This window comes from Artemia sp. Qi Xiang Cuo, chromosome 16 (genome assembly GCF_049724085.1).
Source record: "Artemia sp. Qi Xiang Cuo chromosome 16, ASM4972408v1, whole genome shotgun sequence".
NCBI lineage: Eukaryota > Metazoa > Arthropoda > Branchiopoda > Anostraca > Artemiidae > Artemia > Artemia sp. Qi Xiang Cuo.
In genome coordinates, this window is record NC_142809.1 from 16,356,790 (window position 1) to 16,379,111 (window position 22,322).

At 35.5% G+C, this 22,322-nt stretch overlaps 2 protein-coding genes and 1 pseudogene across 4 annotated transcripts in view; 2 read left to right on the plus strand and 1 right to left on the minus strand.

Annotated features, from left to right (window-relative positions):
* LOC148942628 (uncharacterized) overlaps positions 1-9,761 on the plus strand; it is a 31,161-nt gene extending 21,400 nt beyond the window's left edge. The window contains exons 6-7 of the mRNA XM_089101983.1: positions 6,928-7,130; positions 9,393-9,761. Coding sequence (XP_088958109.1) covers positions 6,928-7,130; positions 9,393-9,611 — 422 coding nt within the window. The 3' untranslated portion in view covers positions 9,612-9,761. The remainder of the gene's footprint in view (positions 1-6,927; positions 7,131-9,392) is intronic.
* Positions 9,762-13,748: 3,987 nt separating this feature from the next.
* The window catches only part of LOC148942629 (putative ATP-dependent RNA helicase DHX34), a 158,502-nt gene continuing 149,928 nt past the window's right edge, over positions 13,749-22,322 (minus strand). For all 3 annotated transcript variants that reach the window (XM_089102777.1, XM_089102775.1, XM_089102776.1), the window contains exons 18-20: positions 18,584-18,857; positions 17,011-17,126; positions 13,749-13,921 (exon numbers count right to left, since the gene is read on the minus strand). In XM_089102777.1, coding sequence (XP_088958903.1) covers positions 13,782-13,921; positions 17,011-17,126; positions 18,584-18,857 — 530 coding nt within the window. In that variant the 3' untranslated portion in view covers positions 13,749-13,781. The remainder of the gene's footprint in view (positions 13,922-17,010; positions 17,127-18,583; positions 18,858-22,322) is intronic.
* Positions 19,869-20,958, plus strand: LOC148942630 (serine/threonine-protein phosphatase 2A catalytic subunit alpha isoform pseudogene; annotated as a pseudogene).

Genomic DNA, 22,322 nt, shown 5'->3' on the forward strand with positions numbered 1-22,322 from the left:
AAAAATGTATCTTTCTGTTTATTTTTATAGGGGGTACCCCAAGATTAAAATCTTTTTAAGGGGTATGGGATTTGACAAAGATTGGGAACCACTGACCTAGACCCATCTATTCATACTTTGAAATTGTATTAAAAATGTATCCAAGTTAGTATTGTATTGTTTTCAATGTTCTCTTTCTATTAATTTTTATGGGTGGTTCTCCACGGTGAAGATCCTTTTTAAGGGGGTGTGGCATTTGAAAAAGGTTGGGAACCACTGACCCCTCTTAAGTCTGTTCATACCTAAAATTGTCGTAAGATAATTTTTCGGTTGTTTCTAATTTATGAAGTTTGTTTGGAAGTACCACATTTCGGTCAGTGCTACCACGCTGAACAAAAATAAACTAGCAAAACCAATTAGTTAAATTTTAAAATACTTTTGGTCTACAAAAATAAACTAGCAAAATCAATTAGTTAAATTTCCCAATAATTGTGGTCTATAAAAATTTAAACGATCTGTTGCTCCTCAGAGATAGCTGCACCTTCAAGGAAAATCTACACCTTTTGATAGGTTCATGAACAAAGTAATTTTGCGCTCTTCAGTTTTAAGGGTAGTAATGCCGCGTGGTGCCACATTCACTACTAATGAGTCATATACTCGATACAAAATTAACCGTTAATACAGGGATTTCTTGTAAAGCCTCATTTAATCAAATTTTTTCATTTCTGGCTGGATAAGATCATACTGCGTTTGTATAATTGAGCATTAGTCGTTATCAACAATCAGTCTTTTGGTTCCTATGTTCTTAGCTTTATTGCTGAATTTTCACCCTAAGTCTTTTTTCTTTTTTTTTGGGGTTCCCGCTACTATAAAAAATTTCGTCACTGATTATGGAGATCTTTTTCTTTAGAAGTTGAATTTCGGATGTTTCCTGATTTTTTACGATAAATATATCCAAGGCCGTATACAGGGGGGGGGAGGGGGATAGGGGGTTTTGACCCCCCCCCCCCGAAATGTTTGTCTGACTCGTAAAAACGTAACAAAAATGAACATAAAAAAAATTTTGTATGCGTTTTTTGAGTTTTTTTTTGTGTAAACCCTCCCACCCCCATATTTTTTTTTAGTAAAACACCCTCCGAAAAAAAAAATCCTGGATACGGCGCTGAATATGCCTGTGTAAGTTTCTATTTAATTACTTCAAAAATCAAATTTCAAGTTTGCTGTGCTTGGTACTTCAAAAAATTGTCACTAAAAACAGTCCAAAATATAAAAAAAATTTCTCCGTTTGGGTCAATATACGAAGTTTAACATAGTGTCTTTTGATCATCCACTAGAAAGTGACGAATGTTGCACTTTTTAATGGTATTAATTGTACTCGTCACAGGTATTATCGTGTACTTGTCACAGATTTTGCACCATATCAAAGATATATCCAGGATTTTTGTTCGAGAGAGAGAGAGATTTATTCTAAACAAACAAACAATTTAACATAAGTTTAGCGGCCACCACAAGAATTAAAAACTTGTCCAAGGGGCTGGAAAAAATACACTAACATAACAAAACAATAAAAAAAAAAAAACGAAAAAAATAATAACCTATCTATATCAGAGTCCCCAAACAGCACCACAAACCTTAAACCTTAACATTTTCATTAAATTTGCAATCATATTCATAATCATCACCCCCAGGAGCCATAAAAATTTACCAATATCATTATTTAAAAAAAAAACCCTAAAATTCATACTTACTAAAAAGCATCCCTTTAATTACTATCTTAAACGAAGAAATATCACCTATATTTTTTGTATTTTGATCAAGATGGTTCCAACTTCTGATCCCCCTGTGAAGCAAAGAAAACATCGATCGGGCCGAAACTACCAGTGGAATATTAATCTCTGCAGATGACCTAGTATAATAATCGTGGACAGAAGATCTCAGGTTAGCCAAGCTATCAAAACACGGGAGGTTTATACCCCTCTGAATCCTAAAAATGAATAGAAGTGTATACAACTCCCGTAATCCGGAAGCTGGCAGTATCTCTACACGCTTATAGACGTTTCGTACCGAATCCCGGGGTTGTAGGTCATTTAACAGCCGAACAGCATTGTTTTGTAGAACTCGTACTGGCCGAGCAATAGAAGAAAATGTTCCAAACCAAACGCTACTACAATACAATATATATGGTTGGATAAGGGAAAAATAAAGAAGGCGCATAACAAAAGGAGGAAAAAAATGCTTAAGTTTTCTCATTATACCCAGGTTACGAGACACGGTTTTACAAACATAATGTACAGCGCTTGAATGATAAAACATCATCAATATAAACCCCCAGGTACTTATAAGAACACACCCGCTTTAAAGCTCCATACTGTGTTGCAATATCCTGAAACCATGGATAAAAATCTGGTGAACGGGAAAAAATAACAAAATTAGTCTTACCCAGATTAATCTTTAATCTATTTACCCTCAACCAGGAATATAACCTTTCAATAACATCTTTTATCGATGTTTGAAGTAATTTTTCTGTCTTTGCAGTACTAACAACAGCTGTGTCATCAGCAAATTATGATACCTTCTCATTTCTGGGATTTTTGGCCATATCACAAACGTTAAAACAACAACTTGGGTTACAATCACGCATATGATTAATATACAATAAAGAAAGAATCGGACCAAGAACTGACTCCTGCAGGGCACCACTAGCCACTGGGCGGGTGCCTGATTGTATACAAGTCATCTCTACAAACTGGTACCGGTTACTAAGGAAACTCCGTATAAAGTCAAGAGCTTTACCTCGGATCCCATAGACCTCGGATTTTTTCAGGAGTAGGCCATAGTCAACTGTATCAAAAGCCTTCTGTGCATCTAGAAACACTGCACCAACCTTAAATTCTTCATCTAAAGCTATGTTAATTATACTAGTTAAAAGTATCAATGCGTCCTCTGTCTTCCTATCTTTTCTGAAACCGAACTGATTATTATTCAACAATTTAAACTTCTCTAAAAAAATAGGTCAACCGATTACTAAAACATTTTTCAATAAGACGAGAAATAACTGGCAAGACTGATATTGGGCGATAATTACCCAAATCATTTCTATCACCACCTTTATAAACCGGTGTCACTCTTGCATTTTTTAAACAATCTGGAAACCTTCCTTGACGGAAGCAATCATTATCTGTTATGTAAAAATACCAGATATACAAGAGAAAATGCATTTCAGAATTTTTAGGCTCAATAAGTCACTACTGGACGAACTATTTTTCATAATGTAGATAATGTCCCTTTACTCATCTAATGTAATCATCTTAAGATGTAGTGATACATTTGCAGGAGATGGTAGAGTAGATCCAAAGGGTGGGTCATCTGGAGACGAGGAAATCATCTCGGCTATTTGTAGGCCTACTGAACAAAAATGATTTAAAAACTTATTACATATCCCAGTACCATCTGCAATTATAACCTCATTAACAGTCACTTCAGTTGGTAGAATATTAGACCGCTGACCTATAACATTACGGATTATTTGCCAAGTTTTCAACGGGTTACCTTTAACATCCTTGAACTTCATACTAAAATATTTTTGTTTAGCCTCACGGAGGATATTATTCAAACAATTACGAAAAGCACGGTATCACTCTTTATTCTCATCCGTCGGTCTTAAAGCTTGTGACTTAAACAGTCTATCTCTTACATTTATTTTTCGAAGAAGGTCATACGTTATCCATGACTTCCTCCCATAATGTTTTCGACCTTTCGAATTCTTCACTGCTCCCACTTCCTTAACCATTTCTAAAAGCTTACTACAAAAGAGTGAAAATTTAGTATTTATATCACTCTCATTTCCAAACAGAGATACCCAATCAATATGAACCATATTATTTTTTAGATTCAGTAGGGCACTACGATCAAAAACTACAACTCTTTTACTCCGTTCAGGAGTTTCTCGCTTAGGGATAGATACCTCATAATCTGCAAAAACACCAAAGTGGTCAGATTCCACATTTACAAGAACTCTTGGCGATCTAAAAGGTGAATTGGAAAAAATATTATCCAAAAGTTTTGCAGACGTCCTAGAAACTCTAGTCGGGATGTTAATCGTTGGGAACAGCCCATAATACATACACAAATTTAATAACTGAGAAGTCACAAAAGACTCCATATCCAGCATGTTAACATTAAAGTCAACTAGAAAAAAACAAGGGTTGTTACTAATTTGTACATTTGCCATCTGTTCATGAAGGTTCTCAAAAAATTGTTGAATAGAACCAGAAGGAGGTCTATATACAATTACTAAATATGTATTAACATTATTCAATTTAGCTTTTAATACTAGTGTTTCACACACCATTTCCTTATATTCACTTAGATCATCTTGGACTCTAACATGGAGATCTTCACGAACATAAGCCGCAAGGCCACCGTGTTGACGTAACTCCTGGTTCCGAATAAACAAAGTATATCCAGGTATATCTAAAAGAGCAGAATTGTGGTCCTTCAACCAGGTCTCCGTCAAAGAAAACACATGGAAAAGATTAAGTTTACCTAGATTCGCCAAAAAATCAAATGTCGTATTTAGGCCCTGACAATTCAAATGAAAAATCCCAAAATCTTCCGATCCACCATGCCGATGCTCAACATCATGAAAATCATAACTAAAAACAAATTTAGAATCCTCAGGGGGGTCAAAAGCTGGAACCACAAAGTCCAAATTTCTATTAATACATTCATTAAAATAATTATAAAAATTTACCTTCTTATTTTCCAAATCAATTATATTACGAGCCCCCAGGGGTAGAACCAGATCTCTAATCACTATCTATTAAAGATCCAAATGACCAGTGGTGACGAATAGGGCATGTACCAATCACAATTAAAGATATTTAATCTCTCAATTCTCACAACAAAAAATGAAACAAAAATAATCAAAAGAAAAAATGAAAAGAAAAAACACCAAAAGAAATAAGGTAAAAATTCTAAATAAAGGCAAGCGAAGAAAACAATCATTATTAATCACCAAAGAGCACAATATAATCACACAGAGGGTAGCCAATCTAAACTCTAACAGCCAATTAAATTACTTAACCTTACATCACAAACTATAAAAACAAATATAATTTTTCTTGATTAACTACAAACAAGCAAAACATTCACTTCTGCTTTCCGAATCGACCTCTTTGACTACGCCCTCCATAGTCATGGCTAATAACCGGTCTAGCAAGTTCAGTAATTACATCATTCTGAAAATACTTAGCGATCGATCCATCAGGGCGTTTAAATTGAACACAAGGTGGGAAAGATTTAGAAACCCATGCATCAAATCCTGCATCTCGTAACTGGGCTCGCTTATTAAATAAAACTTTTCTAGCCCGACGTAACTCAGGGGTCGCATCATCACTAAGAAACAATTCCTTGAATGGGCCAAAATTCTTATTCTTTAGTTTTTTTGCACTGCGTAATAGACCAATTTTTGTTTCCTTGTCACTCAGTTCAACTTTGAAAAATTTGGCATCCTTCTTGCACTGAATAACTTTGAATGGTGGTACTATAGACTGTTCTAAGCCCACTTTAACAATATCCTGGAACAAAGCAACAGCACCATTTTCACTTTCGCAACCTGCATTTCAAAAAATTATGTTTTTACCCCTCTGTTCAATTTCCAGTTTAATAAGCCTATCTGACATTTCCAAAACTGCATTACCCTGGGCCTTAGTCTCATCAACAAGAACTGATAATTGTGATTTCAAGGATGAGTTCTCATTTGTTAGAACTTCAATTCTACTATCATGAATAGCAACTTGAGAACACTGGTCAGACTGGGTCACCTCTAATTTGGAAACACGATCGTCTAGTGTTTTTAACTTATCGTTCACCATGTCTAGTTTTCTACCATTTTCTTGGACAGCTTCAAGTACTTTATTAAATTTCTGTGATAAAGTTTCCACGGTAATTTGGGTGATAGAACTTCCGGTAATAGTAGATGTAGAATTCAACGGGTTTTCTGAGTCCTCAGAGGGACGATTACGTTTGCGATTACGACCCATACCAATTAAAATAAAGAGACTTCGCCCACTTCAAATAGATCAACTATTTGTTTACCCACTCTAATCTTAACGTACTGTTGGCTTTGGCCGTTAATTACTGGCACGGCTAAAAATATAACCAGGACAGGTACGCCTCAATAATGGCTAAATATCAAACTTGGGTGATAGAAACGGCAACAGGGGAATATGGGCTTCGAAAATCCGTGAAGTAATCCAAATCTGCCACTGAACGCTGATAACAAGCACCCTCGTGTGAACTATGCTGTTACTCGGGCAAAAGCATAATGATAATTCAAAACATTAAACGAGACTTACTCGCAAGGGGGGGGGGGGTTTGACTACCCCCCGAAAATCCAAAAAACGTGCTGTTTATAATACTTTATATTCCAAGTTTTATAATCCAAACGTTGCGCAATTATAATCCTTTTTCACTCAAATGTAATTACTATAGCTATTTACTGCATATATTGATCTTCACAGTACCACAGTAAATTAGATTGCAAAACTTACTAATCTGATGGTGCTCGTAAAACGTTCAATTTCGTTATGAAATAAATGTTCTTTTACTTCACTGAGATTAGATTGCGAAAGTTACTAATTTGATTATGTTCGAAAAAAATATCTGGTTTTAGATAGGTGTGATCGCTTTGAACCCTGAATCAATACTCAGTTCGGAGAGTATTACTAAAAAAAAACTCTTAAAAACTCACCAAAAATTTGTTTTACACATATTTGTTGCGTTTTTACGAACCAGCCCAAAATTTCGGGGAATTCAAATCTCGTACCCCCCCCCCTCTGGATACGGCCTTGCACCCTATCCTCCCTAGAGACAGATTCTGGATTTGCCAATTACTCTGTGTGTACTAAAAGTAAGAACAGTATCAAAACGAGGAAATACTTTCAGGTGAAGATTTAGGGGATGCTGCAATAAGAGAAGTCTTTGAAGAAACTGGAATCAAAACAGAATTTCGATCCGTCCTCGGAATGCGACACGTTCATGGGTTTAATTTCGACTCTTCCGATATGTATTTTATTGTTCAACTTGCACCACTAAATAAAGAAACAGTTCGGTGTGAAAAAGAAATTCTGGACGTTAAATGGATGCCTGTAAGAAACTTTTTGAATGAACTGTTTTACGTTTGTGTATACTAAAAAAAGTGTCTCGAGCAAGGTCAAGCCTTCAAACTTCGAAGAATTGGTTTTCACGTTCAGCCTCCTATCATGGTTGCAGCAACAGCTGCTATCTAGTTCTTTAAGAGGCTGATGACTTGTCTTATGAGCTTTTTTTGAAAAAAAGAAAAACAATTCAGATTTGAGGTTTTTTTTGTGTTTTACATTTTTTTTTCGTTGAATCTACAGCTGCGCCGATTCACAAAAATGTAGGGAGGGGCACAAGGATTTTTTTTTATTTTATTAGAAAAGAAAATACCAAAGGAATTTAAATGAATGGTGTAGCTTATTTCTTTTATGATCATACAAAAAAAGGTATAGGGTCTTTTGTGACGTCTGATGTATGAATATAGAGAAAAAAAAGAATTACGTTATACTTTATAGCTATTTTTTTTTTGTTGTTGTTTGATTAATAAAATCTTGAGTCTAATCTTAATCAGAATCCATACTGACATTTATTTCGATTTCTTTTCAATGAACATACAAAAATCGAAATTCTTCAAAATCTAGAGTGAAGGGGGACGGGCCATTCTTGTTTCTTCATCAGAATACAACAAACTTTATTTTAAAATCTAACGGGGGGAGGGGGGCATGCCCCCTTTACAATCCCTTTATATCCCTGTAAAATAAAATCTATAAACAAACTTGTTTATAACATATGGTTCCTTGAAAAGACGGTAATTATTTCCTTATAGTTCACTTTTAGATTAGTCATAAAAATTTCTTTATCGTCACTTTGATTGTTTGTGCCTTGGGAAGTTATTAATGAAGCTGCACTGTCTGTGGTTTTTGCTTTTTTCTTTAACTGGAATCCCTCTTTCTTTCCTTTTGTGTCTTCTTCATTCTTCTCAGTTTTTTGCTTTATTATGACTATCATTATTGCCAATCCTATTCATGTTTATACATTAAATGTTCAAGTTTTTAGATTAGTTCACTTAACCAAACAAACGATCACCTTCCATTTTCACTGTCTTTGGTACTTTAAGGACCGAAATATCACAAGGAAGAAAAAGAAATTTCCCTGACGAAATTTTAATTCATTAAAGTTGTTCATTTAATTTTATTTCATTTAACGACGAAATTCAGATTTTCCACAGGAAGAATATTCAATGAGGAAGACAGTTTCCAGTCCAGGGGAGATTTTACACCCGCATGGGTGCCCATAAGCTGAATTCCAGGGGGGGCAAACCTGGTCTAATTGGCACTTTTAATGCTATATAATAAAAATCTCGGAACAAAAATATAAAACTAAGGCAGCATCATTCAGCCAGTTATTGCCCCCCCCACTTATGGGCGCCCATGTACACTGGGGAGGGGGAGGGTATTTCATGGCATGATTTGAAAACGGTAAGAAATTAAATAAAAAACAAGTTTCTCTAACTAAAAATAAGGAGCGACATTGAAACTATAAACGAACTGATGTTACTATAATCATTGACATACTTCTTAATTTATTCGCAAATGACGATTTAAAGAAATTACTTGTGAATTGTTAATGTCCATATGTCTATATTCGTAACAAAATATAATGAATTAAAATATCTGTGCTATTTCTTTTTCTTCCTTGCGATGTTTCAATCATTTCAAAGCTCTCCTTAAACGTTGAAAGGTCCAATGAGACTAAATAGAGTTGCGGCACAAAAGAATTGCAATGAGAGTTTGCGGCGCCGCAGAGCGAGGACTTGATAAAGTATCCTATCGAATTCTGCATGAAACATTCAATCTGCCCAGAATTAGGTTTAAGCATCTCAAACGGAATAAAACATGATATAGAAAATAACAAAATAAAACTCATTGTAATATTATAAATAAGGATAAAAAACTTCCATAGGGCGTTGAATAGGCATTTCAGATTTTTTTTTCGGTTTTTTCATACAGGGACAGGTATTTAGTCTGTCGCCGTCGCCCAACCTTGCGACAGTTGGAATCGAATCCTCGGTCCTATACTGTCAAGCAGAACATTAATCCACTCTGCTACTACAAGGTTGGTAAATATAAACTTATGTAAAAAAATAACTTCTTTTCTCTTTTTTTGGGATGGGGGAGGGGGTAAGGATGGCTGGTAGTGAGTGAGTAAGTTGGGTTTTATAAAGGAGGATGTTTATCCGTACAAGTTTATAAGCATCGAATTTGCTGTTAATTTGTTTGTTTAATAAAACTTTTTTCTATGAAAAAAAATATAAATTTATATTTTTTCAGATAGCTGAATATATGCAGCACCCTCAAGTGCATGCTCTCAATCGCTCAGTTGCTGCCAAGTATCTCGAGTGCAAGGAAAAAGGTGTGTTTTTTGGTTGCACTGAACGATTAAATCCAATCAACTTCAAGAAAAATTTATTATACTTTATAGAATTTGAAGAATCTATGAATTCCAGTACATCTAGTCAGGTTGAAAACGGAAATGAATCAGTGAAATGAAACCAGTGGACCACTTTCTTGTAGTATTGTTTTTAATTCGAGTAATGTTTTTAATTGTTTTAATAATAGGTGATTTTGTTTTGTATGAGAGTATCTAAATCTATCGTAATTATGAAATTTTGTGATTACTGTTCTGAATACTAGATAGAAATGCAGACGAATGAAAATAAAACACAAATTGAAATGGGATATGCACACATCCGGTGTGTATATACCCATTGTATGTGCATATTACAGACAAAAGGGGTTTGTTATCAGCATGGGCTTAGGAAGGGGGAGGCAGGGGGGCAGCGGCCCCTCCCTAGACCTCCAAATTTACATTAGATATGGCTGAAAAAGCAGATGGTTGGAAAAGCAGTTGATAAAAGGCCCTCCATCACACTATCGACTGCCTCCCCCCCCCCTAGACAATATGCTGCCTACGCCCATGGTTGTCAGACTGTAGTGCCCAAACAATTCATAATTCTGAAACAATCAGAAGAAATATATTAAAAAATCGCTGTTTTCAGGTAAGAATAGACCTAAGGTTAGTTCAGGGTCGGGTGTTAGTTTCAGATATAATACTTTAATACTAAATTAACCAACTGTCAATTTATTCAGTTAATTAGTTGATTTTAGTGTTTCTTACCGTTCTTGAACACAAACATTCTATCTCTTTTTAAACAAATATCATCAATTTGATATCATCAATTGTCAAACAAACGCATCAATGAACCTGGTAATTTGAGTTTGCTGCTTGAATTTCTAATTTTTATGTCGATAGGAAAAACAGAGGATTTTTTCTCTGGTCAAAAATCGACATAATGTTAACATTTTATAAATCAAACGCCAGCCTTGCCAAAAGAAAATCAAGTAAAACGGCAAAATTCCGTGACGTGTCAACAGAGATGCCAATTCAAATGTGGCTTAAGCAGATTTGGAATGTCCTGATCACCCAATAGATTCATCAAGAAAAGATGAAACTTCACATGTTAGAAAAACTACAATATTCTAAAATAAGAATTTTATATTGTCATAAAAATATTACGTCAGTGGCCAGATGAAGCGAAATATTTTTTCTGAAACGGAAATATTAACCTTTCTAGTGTGACAATTTTGATTTTTCGTGTTCAAAGGTCATTGGAAACTGGTAAAATAAATTGGAATTCATTGGAATCTGGCAATGGTGGCAATAAAAATTTCTAATGCCATCTGACTTTTTGTTTTGAATATTAAGATGATCACTTAGTTAATAGATAGCGATACCTTTTGACCTGTAATTTTACCCTTGAGTACTTTTGAAGCATATCCGAGTCCAAGTTTTTGGTACTACAGACTTGTTTTCAGACTTTTAAAGTTTCTCTAAAGACTTTAAAATTCAAAGAAGAATAAAACCCTAAATTAGGACTACTTTATGCAGCCTGAATTTCAGTTGGTCAATTCTTAAAAAACGAAGGAATTCTGATTATCGATTACATAGGAATTTTGATTCTGATGATGATTCCCATTGCAGTTTCGTAACCTAACAACTTAACTAAGATTGTAAAATCATCTATGATTTGTCAGCTAAAAATAATTCGCCAATCAGAATCGAGTTTACATTCTTACAGACTTTAAGTAAATTAGTGCTTCAGTCCTACTTAAGTTAATGTAAAACAACTATAATCATGGTTGCAACGATAGCTGCAACCTAGTAAAGACCGAACCATGGCTCATAGTTACCAAAAGTTTGAAAACGCGTTAAAAAAAACTGTCTAGTGAGGAATAATTGCCATTTATAGCTGATTCAGGAGTGGTAACTATTATCTCTATTAGTCCTAATAGTAAAATATTATTTTGAAAACCGACTCATCTGCTTGCCCATAAACTTTAGTATTGGAGGGAGTCATATTTAGGAATTCCTACAAAACCTGCTCATTGCCCTTGTATATTGAAAACAAATAATAGCTTACGTGGGATGTGATATACACTTCTATAAGTTTTTTATACTTTTTGGTTTATTTTAAGCTGAGTTTTTCTTCAGTGACCTAATCTATTAAAAATTGTCGTCCACATAGAATAGTTTACTAAGCCAGAAATCATCACTAAGATAGAAGAAGGGCTACCCAAGGCCGTACCCAGAGGGGGGTTTGGACCCCCCCCCTCGAAATGTTTGTCTGACTCGTAAAAACGTAACAGAAATGGATATAAACAAATTTTGTATGCGTTTTTTGAGGATTTTTGTGTAACCCTCCTCCCCCCCCCCGATTTTTTTTTAGTAAATCCCCTCCGAAAAAAAATCCTGGGTACGACCTTGGGGCTACCCGACAGAGATCTTATAATCTAGCCAAAATGGTGATTCGCCAGTTTATTTTATCAGACGTATTAAGGCTTTACCCATAGTTCCCACATACTACGTTTTGCGCAAGATCGTAACGACTTGACGGATTGCGGACGATTTTTTATCAGCTCATTTGTTGAAGAACGTAAATCTGAGTGCTTTGAAAATTTCGAGCTCTTTTTAGCATGCTGACCAATGGTCTGCGTAGCAGAGGTACTGATCTCCTGATTCTCTGCCTTCGGCCAGGAGTACAATCTGTGGCTGCGAATAAATCATCATGCACTTCATTTCGCATAAATTTGTTTCGCGAGGGGGAGGGGGAAACCAGTTTTTACCTGATAGTTTGAACAAAAATCACTGAAAAAATCGGCTGTGATAATTAAAGTTGCGACATATGTCATTTTTGTAACTTTTCAGGAGAGCCAAAAAATGGAAAATGTTTGTCGGCTGTGGTCGCTGTGAAGGATGAGGCTAATGGGGATAAAGAGATCATATTCTAAACCAACTTTTTTTGCTCTTTTAAGTGGTTTAATGTTTGTCGGCTGTGGTCGCTGTGAAGGATGAGGCTAATGGGGATAAAGAGAACATATTCTAAACCAACTTTTTTTGCTCTTGTCAGTGGTTTAATGTTTGTCGTCTGTGGTCGCTGTGAAGGATGAGCCTAATGGGGATAAAGAGATCATATTCTAAACCAACTATGTTTGATCTTTTCAGTGGTTTAATGTTTGTCGGCTGTGGTCGCGGTGAAGGATGAGGCTAATGGGGATAAAGAGAACATATTCTAAACCAACTTTTTTTGCTCTTTTCAGTGGTTTAATGTTTGTCGGCTGTGGTCGCTGTGAAGGATGAGGCTAATGGGGATAAAGAGAACATATTCTAAACCAACTTTTTTTGCTCTTTTCAGTGGTTTAATGTTTGTCGGCTGTGGTCGCTGTGAAGAATGAGGCTAATGGGGATAAAGAGAACATATTCTAAACCAACTTTTTTTGCTCTTTTCAGTGGTTTAATGTTTGTCGGCTGTGGTCGCTGTGAAGGATGAGGCTAATGGGGATAAAGAGAACATATTCTAAACCAACTTTTTTTGCTCTTTTCAGTGGTTTAATGTTTGTCGGCTGGGGTAGCTGTGAAGGATGAGCCTAATGGGGATAAAGAGATCATATTCTAAACCAACTTTTTTTGCTCTTTTCAGTGGTTTAATGTTTGTCGGCTGTGGTCGCTGTGAAGGATGAGGCTAATGGGGATAAAGAGAACATATTCTAAACCAACTTTTTTTGCTATTTTCAGTGGTTTAATGTTTGTCGGCTGTGGTCGCTGTGAAGGATGAGGCTAATGGGGATAAAGAGAACATATTCTAAACCAACTTTTTTTGCTCTTTTCAGTGGTTTAATGTTTGTCGGGTGTGGTCGCTCTGAAGGATGAGGCTAATGGGGATAAAGGGAACATATTCTAAACCAACTTTTTTTGCTCTTTTCAGTGGTTTAAATTAAATTCAAGTATTTCGAGCGAATTCAAAATTATTCCATTTTATGGCGTATGTCTACTTTCTCCTTGACAAAAAAGGAGACAAACGCCAGGTCCCCATGACATAGCTCCATAAGATAATCCTTTTTTGTCATTCTGAATTGCAACAAGACCTGATAAAAAAGAGACATACGCCATTTAGAGGCTTATGTCTCTTTTTATCTTTCGTAACGGTAAGAGATAGGACACTTCTGACTGCACCATTTGATTCCCCGTGCTTAGTTTACCCAGGGCACATACATAATTCGTTTTTGACCAAAATGGCATACGTCGCATTTTTAGTTATCATTGCCGAAATTGGCTACGATAATGAAAAAATATAGAGTTTATTGTAAATTAAAGTTTCACAATTAGTTCAACGGCGTTTGTGAATGCTTCTTTTTGTGTCGTAAAATATCAATACCCTTTAAAGGTAAATGCTTCTGACAGATATCACAAAAATATTCCGTCTTTCTTCTTTCCAATTCTTCAGGTGTTTTTGACTCTTTATCTGTAAGAAACAATAATCTTATTCTCTGAAAATGCAAAGAATAACGGTAGCAGATAAGGAAAAGAAAAAAGACAATGAGTAAAAGTAATTATGAAAAATAGAAAACAGAAATCAATTAAAAAAAATTGCTTAATAATGATTCATATATGGACCCTCCAGAACCCACTATAATTAAGAATATAAATCTTCAATTGAAATAATTTGTTACTTTAAAAATATAAAATTAGTCAGAAATTGACCCACAATGTAGATGATATAGTCTCTGCTCTTGTCTCGAGAAGATCAGCCTCCAAATCGCCTCCTCGAAAACTGAATTCCTCATCTACGGTTCTTCTTAGCAACCTCCCGTAATTATCAACACTGGTCCAGCAACTATTTCAGCATCGTCTTCGCTTAAATACTCAGATGTCCCGTACTTATACACTTGTTATCTCAGCGCTGAAGGAAACCTGAGAAAATCGTTTCGGCTGCTTGCCCTAGTTAAAGGCCAGTTTCACAAAATAACCCTGGTCAGTACTTACACCGCTTTTTTCGATTCGCATGTCTTCTACCTGCTTCTACTATGAAAACTTTTTCGCATGCTGACCAATGGTCTGCCTCACGCAGGTACCGATCTCCTGATTCAATGCCTTCGGCCGGGAGTGCAGTGGGTGGTTGGGGCCAAATAACCCAACGCTTCCCGGGTTCCCCCCCCCCCCCAGATTTCTCTAGGCACTCATTTAGAGCTGGGTCGACTCTGGATGAGCTTACAGAGTCACACCGTTGACCCTCGTTCTAAGCCAAATAACCAGCTACACCAGAACTCGAGCCCCTGACCTCAGGATTTCAAGTCTGGAGCGCTAACCACTCGTCTAGGACGGTCCTACTACGTCGCGAAAGTATCGTCTACTTTCCACTTAACTGTGTCGCTAATGCGCGTCAACGTAGTTGAGATGCTGTTTTTCGGGCGAATTTTGTTAGTACTTTCGTTATTTTTTATTATTCTTCTCTGCATTCTTTAGCTTATTATTCTTTAACTGGATTCATGTTTTGTAAAAAGGTTTCAATGACACTAATTCGCGAAAATTAAGGAGAGGGGAGGGAATTTATTGTTTAAGATACAGGGGGCGGGGGCAAATTTGTGTTATTTCCAATGTTTCCAACGTAAATATAATAAAGGCCTTTTTCAATGAAAATACCCGCAATTTTTTTTTCCAAAGTGTAGAGGGCGGAGAGGGGCGAAAAATCTGGGAGAGGTGGGGCAAAAGTTTCAGAAAGGGAGAAAGAAAAGCTAGGGACCCCAATTGACACCACTGAAGAGCTGGAATAGATTATCATTATTATTACTGTAAGTATTTCACCGAAAAGTGAAGAATGATATTTAAACTTGAATTGAACAGAACTCAATTAGTAAAAGAAATCAAAATTAAAACGAATATAAATTATCATAAATGAATACATAAAATCTGAAACGAAATTACCAAAAATGTTAAAAGGGTGGGCTACCACCCTCATTATACTCACATAAACGCTAAATTGTGCAAACCTCACCCCCTTACATGCCTTATTTATGGATTTTCTTAGGAAATAGGCAAAGGGAGGGGAAGGACGGTCACTCCCTTGATGGTCGACAAAATTGTTTAAATTTAAGTAAAACTGGGCTTAGACGCAAAGCGCCTAAAGCAGTGACAGCAACCCTATGACGAACAAAAATTGCCATATTGCTATAACTTGATACAAAATAAAGAAACATGGGTGGAAAATCAGTCCTTCGAGGTTCTCCTTTTGTTTGTTCGTTTGTTTTTCTTTTGTAGTTGTCCTTGAGAATCAACCGATTGTTCATGTTTGAATTTCGGCGGTCAGAATGAGTTGTCCAATTTAACTAATTAGTTTCGCTTAATTATTTTCAAGGTTCAACGTTGCAACGCCGTCAGGAATGCGAATCTATCCAAATAATTTTACAATTTTGAAAAAATAGTAGAAATATATTCAAAAATCGTGGTTTTCAGTAATAGATAGACCTAAGATAGGTTCAGGGGGGGGGGGTAATATTCATTTTAAGGTCCTTGGTAGTTTCAGGATTTTTGGTGAAAATCTCGAATCTGAATGAAGCAGAATATGAAATTTTTTAGTAGCTTAGATGGCCTCAAGCATTTAACAGAAATAGCATGGTCGTTATCCTAAGCTCACATACATACAAGTTGCTGCGATAGACACTATTTGTTCAGCGTTGCAACGCTTTGAAACACACTAACAGTTTTCCGACTAAAATTGTACAACAAGAGATTAATTTACACCATCAGAACAGCATGTGAAAAAAGTATCCGTATTTTAAAAAATACGGATACCAGAAGAAAATTTGCGATAAACTAAAACTTGAACAGATATAAGTCAGGAAGGAGCAAGTAAAACCAAATATACAGGAAAATCTGTATTAAACCAAACAATTTTCAAATGTACTACATTGTAACAGTTCTTCTATATTGTATCAACCTGGGGTCTATGGGGGGTAGGGGGGTAGTTGCCCCCTCCCCTGCCCTATAATAAATTACGCCTCTGGAAATAAATACACAAGATTTTTCGACTTTGTGAAAGTATCAAATGTTGCGGCTGAACCACAGAAATAGGCGTTTCTTTATACCATGCAGTAGATTTAAAAAAGTTTTGTACAGTATCGGTGAATTTTATCATTATTATTTGTTTTGATGCATGTATTTGAAGAATTCAAATACATGAAAAAGGAATGTATATAATAAAAATTACTAATCATTTCATAAGCTACCAAAATTTATTGTAACCAAATTTATATTACCGAAACATTACCAAGCTTTAATAACTTTTCTTACATATGATTTTTAATCAAAAGGATATATAAAACGCCATTTAAAGGCCCAAAATAACAGAACTCTTATAACCAAAAACGGTACAATTGTGTTGCGTTGGCATTCGTTAATTACATCAACGATCAACTTTAGTGTCATTTGCAAGATACTAAAAGTGGTAAATTCAATTGCCGTGACAAGGCGAATATTGCTCCTGCGTGAGTCTAGGATTAGACCTTGTCACTCTATGACAATAAATAATAATTAAGAAAAGTATATATTAGTTACCAGTCTCATTTGTACACGTTGACCAGTGAATAAGTTTAGGCAATCCAGAAAGCGAAAGTTCTGATTCACACTTGGGACACATCCATTGTGGGTCCGGCTGAGCATCTGATTCTACGCTAAAAGAAGAAGGAATTGGAGTTGAAATGATATCAATTTAGCAACATTAACTAGAATCCAGCATGAACTGAAAATATCTTGAGAGTAGTGGAGTCAATTCGCTAGAACGTAGGAAGGGGGAGGAAGTATTTTTCAAAATCTAAGGGGGGAGAATTTTATGTTCAATTATTCAGTGAAAATACGGAAAAAAATCAATGGAAATACCTCCTTCCCCCTTCTTGATGCCCCTGCTTGGGATTATACGTATACCACCGTATACGTATATTATACGTATACGTATACATTTAAGTCATTTCCCTCCAATTTCACAACGTACTGCCAGCATTTTTGGAACTTTTAAGGCCACTCCCTTGCTCATAAACTTGAAATACTCATCTAGGTGGATGGATCAGCTTACATTAATGGTGGGTTTCTTAACTTTTCTTACCCTGAATTCAAAATAAAGTCAGGATTTTCCCGTTGCCAATAGTTTTTGTATAATAATTTGTTTCGCTGAAGTTTTGGTGTTAACGACAAAAAAAAATTAACTTAATAAAAAATTTAACAAATAAAACTTCTTCTATTCCATTAAATAATATAAGCATATTTTTTCTAGGTCATGTGGTTTCTCTATGAAAATTTTTAAATTTTCTTTTCTGCAAAAAATAAAAAAAAAATCCTTAAAAAGTAAGTTTTTTTTTCAGTGCATTGAAGAGAAGATCTATACTAAGAAACCTTCTGTGTTTAAAATAATATTTTTTGGGGGGTCTTAAGGAACTTTAGCTGCATTTAATTACGAGTAACCTCGTTTATCGTACCATCAAACGGAAATACTTAGAAAAGGACGATGGTAGCATATGAAAAATATTGCATAGAATGCGTTAGAGCCTTCCTTATCCGACTTATCCGCTTAATATGAAATTCAATGAATTTAATACGTAAAAGGTAACAACAAATACTTATCAAGCAACTTGTCAACTGAAACACTATAGGCAACTAGGCGATTGACAACACTAATCTTGTGTACTCCACACTAAACATAGCTTATTTACAAACCCTTGAAGGTGCTCTACATTTCACAATTACTCTCCCTTTTTGTTCTCTGCGTGTAATTTCAAATGTTTCTCCATTGTTGTGAAGATTGAATTTTTTGTTTATATATGACGTACTTTATCCTCAGATGTCCTGCATTTTCCAGGGTTAGCAAATGCATCTTATCTGGCAACTAATGCAGATCGTCTAAAGTAGAAATCCTAAAAACCTCTAGTGTCATTTACGTCTCGTGAAATGCCAAGGATAAGTAATCGGGTTTGTCAGATAAGTAGTCTAGGAATATTCGAACGCAGTAAAAGATTTTTAACCTACGATAAACTTAAAAGAAACAAGGGCTTGACTTCTGCATATTGTACCCTAAAAACAGCATAATACTACACGGTAAGCACTATGAAAATACCTATTGTCAGGTAAATAAAATTACCATCCATAAGTCACGTGGTCCGTGAGCTTTATTCCACCTTTTCGGTGACATTCCTCTGGAATATATCCTTCCCATAGAGGATTAACAGTGACGTCATCAGGAATGAATGGACAACCCCTTGTATAAGCTACTTTTATATCCCCAGCTAAAAGTCGCTTCACTGAATAGAGCATTTCAGCTTGCGTAAGCTTAGGTATTTCATCATTTAGTTGATTCATTATTTGCTTAGAGTTCCTTAGACGCTTGTTCTCTGCTTCTTTATCAGCAGATGGGTCTGAAAAAAGAAAGAAAAAAGAATCAGCTTTACCGAATTTTCGCCTAGCCTTCTTACGCTCACTCGGTTCAGTCCTCTCGCTTCGCTTGGGATGGTGATCAATCCTCCAGCCCTCACAGTTGAACCTCAATTGAGCTGGTGCAAAAGTCTTCGAACCTCAAAAACTTTACTAGCCTGTTCCCAAATTAAAACAAATGAAAATATTTCCAAAACTCATGAAAATATTGATGCAATGCCATTAACACAAATGCAACCTTTTTTGTGATGTCACATTTCCAGGTTTTATAATTATTTTATTTTTATAGACAAATTTGCATTCTCGAAGGCCCAGGAATTTTTCACAGAAAATTCCAAGTTTCTAGCTTGTGTAGTTTAGCTGAAAAACACTACTTTTCGATCGTGTTTGCTTCTACTTCTTCTTTTGTTTTAATCTATGTTTATGAAGATATATATATATATATATATATATATATATATATATATATATATATATATATATATATATATATATATATATATATATATATATATATATATATATATATATATATATATATATATATATATATATATATATATATACACACATATATATATATATATATATATATAAACGGCTTCATAATTTTTCGGGAAAATTTGTATCCTGAGATATTCTGGCCTAAGGAAACGATCTAGATAGGTTAGTAGTTTGAGAAAATTTGTTAAGAGCCTTAATTTGGAGAAAAAATATTTACGTGAGTGACGTCATTTTCATATGCATCGGTATTGCAATGACGTTGTCACACTTGTCACACTTATGTGGAAAGATTGAAGATTTTCATGTAGGGAGAAGTTTATATTAAATTGTTTAAAGAGCAAAAAAACTGATAATTGCAAAAGTATTTCAATATGTATTGTCAAGGGATTACAACAATTCCAAAACCTTAAAAAGGAAAACCAAAAGTTTGAAGCTTAGTTAAAATCGTTGTAAGAACGATTGAAAGAATTCAATCGTTTCAAAGAATTGAAAGAATTTATCCGACAATCAAACACAGCATGAAAGAATTAGATGCATGGATTGAGCAGTTATATGAGAAGAAACAACTAGCAGAAAATCAGGTCAAAACACTATGTGAGAAGGCCAAAGAAATTCTTTCTAAGGAGTCAAATGTACATCAGGTGAGATGTCCTGTCACTGTTTGTGGTGGTGTCTATGGTCAATTCTATGACTTAATAGAACTGTTCAGAATGGGTGGCAAACCACCAGATACAAATTACCTGTTCATGGGAGATTATGTTGACCATGGGTACCATTCAGTTGAGGCAGTTAGCCTACTAGTCACATTAAAGGTGCGCTATAGAGAAAGAATAACGATCCTCCGTGGGCATCACGAGTCCAGAAAAAATACTCGAGTATTAGGGTTTTATGACGAATGTCTTAGAAAATATGGTGACGCCAAAGTTTGGAAGTTTTTCATGGATCTTTTTGATTACTTGCCTTTAACAGCCTTAGTAGACGGTCAAATATTTTGTGTTCATGGCGGTTTGTCACCATCTATCGTTACATTAGATGATATCCGATCTTTGGATAGACGGCAGGAGGTCCCACAATTTGGTCCAATTTGCGACCTTTTATGGTCTTACCCTAGTGACGGAGGTGGATGGAATATTTCTCCACGGGGTTACGGCTTCACGTTTGGTCAGGACATAAGCGAACAGTTTAATTATTCTAATGGCCTTACCTTTGTCTCACGAGCCCATGGATTCATAATGGAAGGATATGCCTGGTGCCATGATCATAACGTACTGACAATATTTTCAGCTCCAAATTGGATGTCCAGAAATTTGAATCAAGCTGCCATAATGGAGTTGAATGATTTGCAGAATTATTCATTCTTACAGTTCGACCCAGCACCGACTCGTCCTGCCACGTTCGGCCCACCTGTCTACGACGGCTACTAACCGACTATCCGACTATTACCCGACTACTAATCAAGTTTCACTTGGAAAAGAATAAAAAATCGACGAAAGTGAGAGAGAAAAAACTAATACATTGGTACAGCAATGTGTATCTTTTTAAATTTCCAATCTGTATTGTAGAAATATAGGCTTTCGCTAAAAAAAAAAAAAAAAAAAAAAAAAAAAAAAATGGGTACAATTACTGATAAATTAATTCTAGAAACAAACAATAAGATGAGGCCTAAGAATATCATCCTAATCCTCGTTGTTCACGCAGTGGCCCAAGATATTGTAAAACATGGAGTAATATTCAAGCATGAAAATTCACTGCTAGTTAGCCATGACGCATGGAAAATCTTTATGAAATTGGATCCCAAACCTTTTGAGACCTTGTTCCAGCAAGTAACAAGGCTAGAAAAAAACACGAATGAACTCAAAGAATTAATATTTCAATACCTTAGATCGAACAAAGGACTACAGGCCGGCAAAATAATACATAAAAAAGATAACAAAGGATTTCCGACTTCGGTTGTACACAAACAAAAATCAAAATTCGTAATAGATGAGCCTGATGAAAAAAGGACAGGAATTGACATGACACTTGGAACGAGCAATGAGGAAGACAGAAAGAAAAGACTGGCGGATAATATGGAAGACTTAGCAAAAGACGTTGCTAAAACAAAATTGATACAAAACCCTAAACTACTGATTACAGGAACAAAGTACCACGAAGATTTTCGAAGTATTTTTTCGAAGAAATAAATACCGTAGGTCTACAGGCCTAATTCCCATCATCGGAGAACTCGCCTCCCGCCTTTTTGGTTTAACGACAGAGGAGGTCCTAAATAGCCTAAGAGAAAATGTAAGAAAGTTAAATAATGCGATGAACGTAACATTACACGTTCAGGAGATACAAGCCAGCTTAGCAAATTACCAGAGAGATAAAATTGATATGATATCGAAAAGAATCTCAAAAACTATAAACGTAATGAATTACTTAAGGAATGAAGTGGAACGCGTGATAATAGACGTGAGCTTAACTATGGTTTCACTCGATACAATTACAATGTCACTACTAAATTTGGCGACAGACGCCAGCAAATTCGAGTTTGCACTATTTGCCCTCACGGGAGGAACTTTGTCCTAAGACCTAGTAGATCCATCTAGCCTAAAAAATATACAAGATAAAATAAAAACGCACCTAACGTTTGATTTACATTTGCCCATAGAACCAGAAATATCAAATTTATTCCATTACTATACTAAATTAAAAGTCCACGTCACGGAAATAAATGAACAGCTATTTGTGGTAGTAACAACTCCATTGATAAATCAACAATCCGTTTACGACCTGTACAAAATTTCGACCTTCCCAGCTAGCATAAAGAAGACGAATTCATTTATGACTATCACGCCTGAAGCAGAGTACCTGCTTATTGATCAAGATAGACGAAAATATGCCCTAGCCAATCCACAAGACCTAATAGAGTGCGTACCACTCAAAAACTTAGTATCCTAACTCAC